We start from the raw sequence: 12,155 nt of genomic DNA, 5'->3' as shown, positions 1-12,155 counted from the left end.
ATTTCACAAAAATATTTTTACTGAAATTGTTTACTTTTAGTATAGAGCGACTCAAAACCGCTTTTATGTCGTGAACTTTTCAGGTGTTTGAATGCTGCTTGAAAGCTATCAAACGAATTCAAAATATTTCTTTCACTTTCGATTCAAGCATATCATTAACGATAATTTCTTCCAAGAACGAGACAATAAAAGTCAGCAATGCATAAAAAACGCATTCAATGATACTAAAGGCTTTCATAACACAGCTTTAGAAAAGCGTATACACAACGTTGGCAGCTCACGTTTGTTTAAAGTCCTTACAATTCACATTTGTTTAAAGTCCTCTATGAAGGTGAGATAACTTCCTTTTTGCTTAACTAGTTGCTAGAAGTGTGTATCGTAGAGATCTAAGAACCTACACTAATTTTCCTCGCAGGGATTATTTCTAAGCACGTTAAGGCTGAAGCAGAGGTGGTTATGTATATAATATAAATTTATAATAAAATATTCTATATATGAAACAAACTATATTTCTGTAAGATCTATGGTGTCATCAATACACGTACAGTTATAGGGTTGCCAGATATCTGACGACATAAATTAAGATCATATTACAAGCGTTGTTTAAATTATATTAAGGGAAGCACGTAGTATACAAGACTTGATATTTTTGTGATTATCGTTATTTATATAACTTGTTGAAGATGTAAAATAATGAAAGTTTTATTTATGATGTTTCGATTATGATATTCATTCAAATTAAAAGAACTGTGCTGGAATTGCAGGCACTATTACATTAGACATCATTGACCAGTTGTTCAAAGCTGCACGGGCTAGCGTTAACCCTGCATGGTTTAAATTTAATCCAATTTTAATCCTTTCATTTAAGTGCTTCTGAATCACTGTTCGTGGAAAAACCTTTAGAAAATATGGCTTTTGTCGGTCTGGAAAATAGTTATGGAAACAGATATCTAACTTTGTGAACAAGCAATAAAAAAATTGGTGTAAAGATTAGCTTTAACTTTAACGTATAGTTGAAGTCCGTTCGGCGTACATGCTCTGCTGATAACAATCCATAAACAACATTTCAGTCGTCACCACATAACAGTTGGAATACAAACAGCAGGGTTGTCTTCTTTTGTAATTTTAATTTTAATTAAAATTCCAGCGAGGAAGTGCCATTTTAATATTTGGACTGTTGCAAAGTCTGTATATGAGCAGAAAATATGCTCAGAAAAAACTTCACATCATCTTGAACACTATTACACCTTCTCTTGCACAAAACACATGCCACCTTTCGTTATGTCTTGTTTGAAACTTTTTGTAAAATACTTTCGATTTAAAAAAATTAGCTTTTCAAATGAAATAATTGACGTGGTTGAGGACGATTCGCCGAGGATTAAACTTTCACATATATGAAGTGAATCACAAAAGTCATAATCACTCGTAGATGATAAAGCCGAAAACAGCACTATATTACTCGATAAGCTGCACACGCTTTTTTGACCGATTTACACAATCATTTGATACTGAATAATGACAAACCAAACATTATTTTAGCTAAATATTCTATGGCGCGCTGTTTGGTGTTTCAAAGGAATGCACTTCACTGATCTTTACCGTTCATTTTCATTATCAGTTTCTATATAAATTTGAGCTGTTTGCCACTTTACGGTCGATTTTTTTAATTTACCTGATATTCTCAGCACTAGCTATCACACCATGTGTAAGCTTGTCTTGTTAAACTTTCCATTGCCTTTCTAAATAAACGAATATGCTAATTTCCAACCAAAAAAGGCAATTGAAGACTATGCATGCATAAATGAAGTGCTCATCTGCTGTCAAAACACATATTTGCAGACTCTGTAAGAAGTGTGAAGTCTAAATTCTAGTTAATTCTTGCAATTGCGATCTCACAAACTTTACATCTTGTGCAGGTTTCTAAGCAAGATCGGTAGGTGGGAGTCGTGTGCAGATAATTCAATAAAGTTTGTCTTGAGAGCGCGATGGGTTATGGAATACTTGGAACTCCTAACTTGAAACTTCTGTCACTGTATACACCCCATACACCACGATTCACGGACGATATATAATTTATAGATGAGGAAGCCTTGAAGCGAGGCTTTGTCTAAAAAATTCATGGAGATGTGCATGTACTTCAAAGGAATGATCGCTCGCTCAAATTTTACTTTAGTTTTTGAAAATCCCTGTAGCTTAGTCATTTTCCGTATATTTGAACGACTTCAAAGTTTACTTTCAAAATTGATTAGCTCCAGTCATTTGTAATCCTGAGTGCTACCTATCATACGATGTGTAAACTTGTTTCAAGCTCTGAATCGATGAATTTCTGTTGCAAATTATTTCCGTTATTCAAATATTCATTTATTATGAATTCTCTTAGAATAGCAGCATAGCAGTTCTTTTCCGTGGTTGATCAAAATATATTATACAAGGTGTAGCAAAACAGGGTTTACTCAAAGGGAAAACCCTGGATACGAGGTTGGGTTTATTCTAAATGCTGCTAATCATCAAATAATGTGAAATAAAGTTATTCTAGCTTTCACTTTCAATTTATATATTATTTCATGATAATTTCTTCTAAGAAATGGACAATAAAGGTAGGCAATGCATGACAAAACACATTGATTCTAATAGCTTACATAATACATTTTATGAAAAGTGTGTAATGTATTGCTAGTTTCATATTCGCCTAAATTTCTACCGGTACGTGAAATAAATTCTTAGCTATATAACGTCTAGATGCTAGCAGTGTGTACGTATCTAAAAACCCACACGAGTTTCAAACGAAATTTATTCTTGTTAAGGTCGCCAGGACTGTCAAATGTCGACAATTATACAATCGCGATTGGAAGCATGCAATAACTTCAAATTATGCAAATTATTTCCGTTATTCAGCATATATAGCAGTTGTTTTCCGTGGCGGATTTATAGTTGATCAAAATATATTAAACAAGGTGTAGCAAAACAGGGTTTACTCAAAGGGAAAACCTATACATATACTTGCTCGGGACAGGTTCTAATATTTTGTAGGATCTCTTTTACGTTTCAAAATAGCTTTGACTATTTCCTGGCATAGAGTGAACCAATTTTGTTAAAAACAACCGCTTTAATTCTATTCCAACATTGATTAAGGACGTTCCACTGGTTTTTATTATACTTTCTTTCCATCTTCCTTTGCAATGGTAGCCCTTGGTCTCCCACATTTTCATTTCATTGAATACGAGCCTGATTCACAAAACGTTCCAATTTTTCTCTGGACACCTATATAACTTCATCTCAATTTTCGCTGAGGTATCCCTTCATTGTTGATTTCGATTATCTGGCCTCACTTCCATTCACTAACCTCTTTTGCCATTTCGAATAACCCGCATTTCTTGTACAACTTAAACACCATGTGAATTAACTAGTAAACATAAGCGAGGCTGATCTATCATATAATGTGCACATCAACAAATCCGCTTTCCAACTCACAAGACATCATTTATTGTAAATTAAAAAAAATATATCGGCTGGACTCAAAATTTTGACCCCCACTGTATATTATTATTGTCAAAATGCCAAAATTAAATCTTGTAGGTGGGTTTGCTGTAACATATTCGTCTTTATTCCTGAAAATAAAACTAGCTATATTTTGCCAGGTAGTATAATAGTGTTGCTCAGTATATGTATAAAATCATTACGAAAGCAGAAAAAGCAGAAAATATTTCAAGGATTGTATAAAGTAGTTCCGAGTTCCTACGATGACGTGAGATAGCGCCAAATGCATCGCACAAATTCTTTATGTTCTAAACTTCTCTATTGGTTTTTAGTTTGTTGTCTCGAATATCCTGAATGGCTGAATCACCTTCGGCAGTTATACGAGTGTGCGGATCCCTTTTCCGTGACAAATTTGTTTTCCATATCGAGACAAACAATGTGGAAGTGGTAAAAACAGTGTGCGAAACAGCCATTAAAATAGGTCTGGGTCTCGGCGCTCTGTATGTTGGTTATAAATTACTGAAACCATTAGTGGACGTTGCAGTGCAAAATGCTCTTGGTGGCAACCACGATGGTCAAGATCCTCCTGACGTTCAGCCTGGATCTTTGCGTGTTGAGTTACATTGTCTCACAGACATCAGGTTTCTGGAAGTCTTAGAGGATTATGAATCAGGAAGAATGAAGGAACGCTTGCAAGAAGAGTTTTCCAAGGTTGGAATCAAAGTAGAAGGACTGAAGGTGGAGATTGAAAACATGAAGGAGGTGAATGAAACAAAGGAAGTAATTATGAAGAGGTAAATGTTTGATTATTACGAAATTATTATGCAACCTATTCCCGAGAATAATTTGCCCAATGGACGATTTGCGCTTTAGACTAATTTTTGATGGAAGTAACAAGAAAATAAATCATCACATGCAGTTAGAAAGATCTTACTTAAATTAGTGCAAATGCAAAGTTTCGTTGCGAAATTTTTGTAAAATACGGAAAAGATAGGATTCCGCTGTTCTAGCTGTTACAATACCCAGGTGTAATCCCTAATCTCCGGGCGAAATTAGCACTCTCGCACAACGCTCCTCGCCGGCTTTGGGATTAGTAGAAAATTGGTTTTCACCGTGCCGGGCGGAGATCGAGTGTCGTGTGCGGGTAAGAATTCGGCCATGGGCGATATTTTACACCCGGGTATTTTGACAGAACATAGCCGAATCCATAGCCATCCCAATTATATGTCGTGGACAGTCGACGTTGGATGGTTTTGTTAGTCATACAGCAGCGCCCTAATTGGCTATAAAGCGGAAAGTTTTGTATTTATTGACAGGGGCGAAGTCTAAAATCTCTTTTACACCTAATGCCGACCATTTGAGGAAGGATGAACATTACAAATTGGACCGCACGTTATCCAGCCCATGCAGGTCAACGAAATTGCATTGTACCTACTATTCTTGAAATATATTTTTAAAGCACGTGCGGATTAATTTAACACATTGAGTATTCCACCTGTAACTTTTTTCAAGAAGACCGCTTTTTACTCGTTCTACTTTACTATACATTTTACTGAAAAAATTGAGAGCGTAAGGATCACATGCTTGCTGAGAATAAATGCCTAAAAAAATTTTTCAAAAATTTCCGCTATGATGGAAATTGTCATATAACCGCGTCACTGTCATTATTATTTATCATTATTGAATAAGTATTTGTTGGCCCAGTATGCAACAGATACAGCTATACTTATTATATTAGAGTATCGATCGTTGATGATGAGATGATGCAGAAAGTAAAAACTGCCTCTTCTCCATTTAGAAGACACTATATTACAGAAGAATACAAGTCAGCATTTGATTTGCAACAAAAAGGTCTTCATAAAAAGATAAAAATACATGGAGAAGATCATCCTGAAACAGCTGACAGTTATTACAGCATTGGAGCTACACTAAATGAGATGAAAGATTACAAGACAGCATTAAAGTCGCATCAAAAAGCTCTCGAGATTCGATTAAAATTGCTAGGGAGAGACCATTTTCAGACAGCTCAAAGTTATTTCTGTATTGGGCTCACACAACATGATTTGAAAAATTACCAGCTCGCTCTAGAGTCATTTCAAAATTCTCTCGAGATTTTTCTAAAATTATTTGGAGAAGATCATTTGGGATCAGCAGAAAGTTATTACAATATCGGAATCACTCAGCATAAGATGGGAGACGACAAGTCAGCATTAGAGTCGCATCAAAAGGCCTTGGAAATCAGATTGAAACTCCGTGGAGAAGATCATCCGGCGACAGCTGAAAGTTATTTCACTACTGCAATCACCCAACATGCGATGAAAAAATACAACTCAGCATTAGAGTTGCGTCAAAAAGCTCTTGAAATAAGGTTAAAACTACATGGGAAAGATAACTTTCAGACAGCCCAAAGTCATTTCAGCATTGGGATCACACTACATGAGATGAAAGATTACCAGCTTGCTTTAGAGTCATATCGAACTGCTCTTGAAATTTTTCTCAAGTTATATGGAAAAGACCATCCTACGACGGCTGAAAGTTACTACAGAATTAGCATCACCCAGCATGAGATGAAAGATTACCAGTCGGCACAGGAATCGCTCGAAAAGGCTAATAAGATAAGATCAAGATTATATGGAGATGATGATCTTAGAACCACTGACGGTAATCTAAGAGATCCGAAATCTTTGGGTTTGGTACTGGAAGCTTTGTCATTGATTGAAAAAACATATCCTGACGTTCCTCAAAGTTCGCCTTACCCGAGTACATGAGTGAATAAAAACCATACATGGAGGCATACTCGGAGAATTTGAAAAGACAGGCCTCATACATTAACCTCATATATTTAACTCTATACGATTAATCTTTACAGGGACGAAGGAACTGTTCGAAGTGCATGCCCTGCTAATGTTTGCTAAGTAATAAGTAATATTTTATCATGTAAATAACAGTTTGTAGAACAGTCTAGAACTGTACTAGGTCCTAACAAGCGTAACGTATATCCAAGATACTGTTAACCGGGACTCGTAGCAAAAGCGAAAACATTTATACACAATCATATGAACAACATGTAACATAAACGATAGCATTTCGGTGTACAGAAAGAAGCAGGGGCGTAGCTATTAGTTGGGGTGGGGGGGGGGGGAGAGAGGGGGATTGCACCCCAATCGTTCGAGAAACCGATTTCCCAAAACGTTGAAATCTGGTTAGGAAATTTGTTGGGGGTATATAATAGTAAAAAAAGTCCACTTAATAAGAAAGAAACAGACCTCCAGGGGAACGCCATTTTTCATAATATTAGATGCCCTGAAATTCTAAATTTTGCCGGTGCGGATGTCACCCGACACGCCTTAAACGCGCTCCTGCCCCAAAGTAATGGGCCTGGCCACGCCCTTATACAGAAGTACATTTACTAAAGGGCACACTTAATAGAGCACGATGGTCCACAATATGTATGTAGCTACGTAATTTATATATCATTTATATATATTAACTATTATCGTTGAATAAGTAGTGGAGTATTAATGTAATTTGTGTCAATTCAGACTTGTTTCATTTTCTTGCGCAATATCGATAAGTTGTGCTACGGACCGTACATTGGACGTCTCTATGAAGCAGGTCTAAGACCTGCTGGTCGATAACAGCAGGTTTTAGTATTTGTCTACCGGAAAAATCTGAACTAAACGATCAAAACAAAGCATGTCTCCAATTCATTGCAGGGTATATCTTGCCGGCGAGCGAGCGTCCTGAAACTTGGTTTGTTTAGGCGTGATTATATAATTATACCGATCAATGGCAGTTCATGTTAAAATTTGTTCTGAATACATGCGTTGTTATAAAAAATTGCTTCAAACGTCGAATTCAGTTTATGTATAAGATTTGCTGACTAAAAATACTCGTAACTCGTTCTCGTAATTATTATTATACAAACGTCTGAATTGAAACTCTTTTCCGGTTCTTAATATTGTCCGGTTGGCGGTGATCTGTCTACTTTTTCCCGCATTTATACACAAAAGAGACGGAAGAACGCTCTCGTTCATTTCTATTTAACCAGTCATGTCCAGATATTTAATAACACTCGACATTATGCGGAACGGCTGTCATATGGACATGTATTAAAGCGAGTGCTGCCTTGTAGGCATATGCACATGCAAAAGTTTTAATAATTTACTTGTTCGTCCAGGATTGTCGATTGTATCCTTTTAAGCTTTCTTTACGCTGGACATTCTGGACAGCTGGCGCATGGGCACCAGATATTATATAATCAGTGATATCAACATAATTGCAAAATACATCATTGTAACCATGCAGTGCATGTAGTCCCAGAGTAAACACGAGATTTGTGATCAGAAACTTGCAGATATCATTGAGAATAGACAATATTATACTGCTCAAGCCAGAGAAAATCGTTCCTTATCAACATTCCAACATAGAGTATTCGAAACTTTAGGTGCCATTTGCATAATTATAGTCCCAGAATAAACACGTGATTTGCAATTTGAAATTTAGCGGACGATGGACCAAGAGCAGACAATATTGTCAGGGGCGTAGCGTCCGGTGGATGTCGGAGGGGCTACACCCCCGCAGTTTTCGTCAGGTGGTCAGCTGATTCTCATATGTCACCGACGGTCGGGAATGGCTATTGTCGGTGATCACTGGAGAATAAAATGCTTTGTTATTTTATATACAATACAATACGTTACAATAAATTTTATTTAAACACGATACAAATTAAAGCAAAGCTTGTGGGGTCGTGTGTTTACCTATTACATACAAAGACAAAAGAGACTATTGTACACTATTATATACTATTATATACACATATCAATAATATCTGAAACAGCCATCTCGCCTACGTGCGGTTTGCACAGATTGCGTTTCAAAATTTATAAACTTTAGTATGTCTTTTTCCTTGATCATCTTAATAAAGGTGGTAATATTTGGTTCAGGATCATTAAATTCCATGGATATCGCATTCCATATGACAGAGCTCCTGTAGGAAATTGAGTTCTTCATATAGTATGTGTTAAATCGCGGCACATTAACCTTGTGTGCGTTACGTAAACTATACTTATTTGTTGTTTTTGTAATTATGTGAGTCATGCTAGCAGGAGTAATATTGTTATATATCTTATAGGCTAGTTGTGCCAATCTTAACTTATAAATTTGAGTAAGTGAATCCCATTTCACCTTCTCCATGACCTCAATGGTAGGCATATCACATGATAGTCGAAATATGGTTCTTGCAGCTCTACAATGTAGGGATTCGAGGGAAAGAAACCCCTCTTTATTGGCACAGCCACCCCAAACTGTCATCGCGTATGTTATAGACGGTAGGATAATCTTAAAGTACAGATCTAGGAGCATTTGCTTTGGTAAAAATAGGCTGCATTTTATCATATTCAGCTTGTTTGCAAATCCTTTTTTTATTTCCAGTATGTGTGATTTCCATGTTAATTTATCATCGATCGTAACTCCCAGCAACCTTGAGTGAGTCACCCACTTTATTTCATGTGCTCCAAGCGTGAGTGTATTTAATGGGCCTATCACGTTTCCCCTGGTCATTATCATAGCTTCACACTTCCTCGGATGGGGTGTTAAGGAATTTTGTTGGCACCAGTTCATCAGTTGACTGAGAGCTTTATTGAGCATTGAAGTTACTTCATCAATTGTCTGAGCGATGCAGTACAATGTTGTATCGTCTGCATACATAAAAACGGTACCATGGTCCACAGCATCGGGTAAATCGTTCGTATACAGAGTGAATAGGGTCGGTCCAAGGACAGATCCCTGAGGAATACCATAAGTTACTTCTGCGTAGTCTGATTTGCTTCTATTAACAGTGGTAAATTGTTTTCTCTCAGTGAGGTAGTCTTTTAACCAGGCCAAGAGTTCCCCTTTAATACCAAAATTATGTTCCAATTTATGTGTCAAAATCTTATGTGATATGCTGTCGAATGCTTTCTGAAAGTCAATGAACACGACTCCTACTACTAACTTGGAATCAATTGCTTGTCTCCATGTTTCAGTTAAGTGGGCAAGCAATAGTTCCGTAGAATGTCCTTTGCGATAGGCCCATTGTTTATCTGTGACAAGCTGGTTATCTATGAAGGCATGTTTAACTAGAGTGTCAGCAACGCATGATTCTAATACTTTACTAGGTACACTTAATATAGACAGCGGTCGGTAATTTTCTCTTTCGGTTTCGTCATCTTTCTTATAGATAGCATTTAATCTAGCTATTTTCCAGTGGTTGTAAACTGTACCTGTGTTTACACTTCGCGTGTATAGGTTGGTCAGAGGTGTTACCACAGCTGTTCCTGCCAGCTTTAAGAGCTTAGGGGAGATATCATCTGGTCCAGTTGCTTTTGCAGGGTTCAGCATAGCAATCTTTCTACCAACCTCGCTTGTCGTTATCTGAACTTCTGATATGCACACCGTTGATGTCATTTGTGTGCTGGGTACTGGGTGTAATTCGATGTTCCTCGCTAACTTCTCACCAATCGAGGAGAAGAAGCAATTCATCATATTAGCTTTTTCGTTGTCATCTACAGCAAGACTACCATCGTCTCGTTTTAAAGGGCCGATAGCTTTCCTTTCTTTAGGTTTGGTGGCTTTTGCAAGCAGATTCCAATATGCTTTAGTGGTAGTGACTTCGTCTAGTTTCTTTTGGAAATATGCAGCTTTGGCTTCTCTGATATCAGATGTCACTTCATTCCTCAATTTCTTATAATTCGCCCATTTCTCGCTATCCTTTGTTTCTATCGCGATTTTGAACATTTTGTACCTGCGATTCATCTTCTGTTTAATCTGGTTGTTTACCCATGGAGATGATACAGACCGCACTTTTACATCTGTATGTGGTGCGTGAGTGTCACAGACATCGTTGAACAATTTTTCCCATGCCCAGAGAACATCGTCATTATTATCGAATATGGTTGAGATATGAAAAGGCGTTCGCTCGAGATCAGCCCTAAAATTTTCCACATTAAAGCGTTTAAAGTTCCTAGTACGTATGATTTTCGGAGGCGGCCTCTTTCTTTTTAGTTTTAGTGTGGCATAAACTAGGTTATGATCCGATAAACCCAGTTGTAAGACCCCAGATCTCCTCACGAGATCCGGTTGTGTTGTGACAATTAAGTCAATTAATGTTTTTGTTGTTATTGTCACGCGAGTTGGTTCACTGATAATATTTTGCATATTAAATGAGTCAAATATGTTCAACAGATTTCTAGTTTTCGCTGGGATATCAGTTCTTTCTTCATTTAAGTCAAGCAAATTACAGTTAAAGTCTCCAATGAGAAAGATATTACTAGTCTTCAACCAAGCTTTTTCGATTACCTCATGCAAGTTCTCGAAGAAATTAGGCGCTTCCAATTCTGATCTGTACACAACCGAAAATAGTGGGCTGCTTGTCGGGAATTTAACTTGGATCCAAATTGCTTCGAAGTTGCTTTTAGTTAGATCTCTTCTTTGAATAACTTTTAGGTGTTCAGCATAGTATAAAATACAACCCCCACCTCCGCATTTCACTCTATCTCTGCGTATAAATTTTAGCCCGTCTATGTTCAGGTTTTGATCGTTTATACTTGGGTTTAAATGGGTCTCAGTTATTCCAAGTATATCAAACTTACATATACTTTGCAGCAGTCTTAGCTCATCCATCTTATTTCTGAGGCTACAAATATTTAAGTGCCCGACTCTCAAGTCCTTGGGGGCAGCACTAAGCTCGCAAGCTATATCATGAATGTAGTCATGATTTATTATCTCACCGCACACCGGTGGTTCGTCGCACAACGGTGGTTCTGTGTTGTTTACATTTAAGTCAGGAGATGATTGCCATTCGTTTTCAATGTTTTCGTTTAGAAACGGCAGCGAGCAGAGCGAGCATATCCAATCAATATCGGGATTGTCTAGATAATATTTAAATGTATCTTTAGACATACCCATGCACCTAGCGTGTGTCCAGATATTACATCTATCACACAATATGGCGTCTTGGTTGTTGCGGACAGCTTTATGACATTCCTTGCATGGATGTTTGATAGTTCTTTTCCCATTAGGTCCAGGGTTAGACTGAATGTCTCCACACAAGATAAGGCGATTAATTTGAAAGGTGCTTGTCCCTTTCGTGTTGTGTGGAACTCTAGCGTTTGAGTAAGATCTGCCACGTCTACAATGAATTCTCCAGTCGGCTAAATGATTCACAGCATTTTTATCGATTAATATCGTAAGCCAAGTCTCATTTTGTGAGCAGCTTGTTGAATCACATGTATCAGATCCATTACAGTCCAATTTAGGATCCGTTATAGCAATAACTGCTATCATAAATAGCAATAATTGGGAGCTCCGTAGTAGACATCCGAGCGCCATTACGCGAGTCTATATAAATTTTCTTCGTGAACGACCGCAATCAAAACATCGTCGAACATCGGTGACGTCTGTGATGCTACAGTGTAAGCCAGTTGTTAATTATAATGTTTATATATACTGTAGATAGTTATTTTTAAAGCTATTTATTTTAATTTACAAATGATACAATAATTAAACCTTGCACCAACCGAGCAAAAGGCTGTATGCTTTCTTTACAGGAGCTTCAAGTGTGACGTGTTTGTCGTCGGAAAAATTTAGGTGTTGACACCGCCCCCCCCCTCAGTTAAGAAAGTCACGCTACGCCTTTA

At 37.3% G+C, this 12,155-nt stretch overlaps 1 protein-coding gene across 1 annotated transcript; it reads left to right on the top strand.

Moving 5' to 3' along the window:
• The first annotated feature begins 246 nt into the window (after positions 1-246).
• On the top strand, positions 247-6,245 carry LOC114536657 (nephrocystin-3-like). The gene is made up of 3 exons (XM_028558009.1): positions 247-331; positions 3,810-4,271; positions 5,276-6,245. The coding sequence occupies exons 2-3, from the start codon at positions 3,832-3,834 to the stop codon at positions 6,243-6,245; spliced, it is 1,410 nt and encodes a 469-aa protein (XP_028413810.1). The 5' UTR covers positions 247-331; positions 3,810-3,831.
• Positions 6,246-12,155: the final 5,910 nt, after the last annotated feature.

The sequence above is a fragment of the Dendronephthya gigantea genome, unplaced genomic scaffold (assembly GCF_004324835.1).
Source record: "Dendronephthya gigantea isolate DGI-Jeju-01 unplaced genomic scaffold, DenGig_1.0 000142F, whole genome shotgun sequence".
Classification (NCBI taxonomy): Eukaryota; Metazoa; Cnidaria; class Anthozoa; order Malacalcyonacea; family Nephtheidae; genus Dendronephthya; species Dendronephthya gigantea.
This window is presented reverse-complemented; position numbering and strand designations above follow the sequence as displayed.

Excerpts from the sequence above, each read along its gene's own strand:
- LOC114536657 (XM_028558009.1), top strand. The coding sequence starts at position 3,832 with ATGGCTGAATCACCTTCGGCAGTTATACGAGTGTGCGGATCCCTTTTC. Across the intron at positions 4,272-5,275 it reads AAGGAAGTAATTATGAAGAG|AAGACACTATATTACAGAAG; the intron begins GTAAATGTTTGA and ends TTCTCCATTTAG.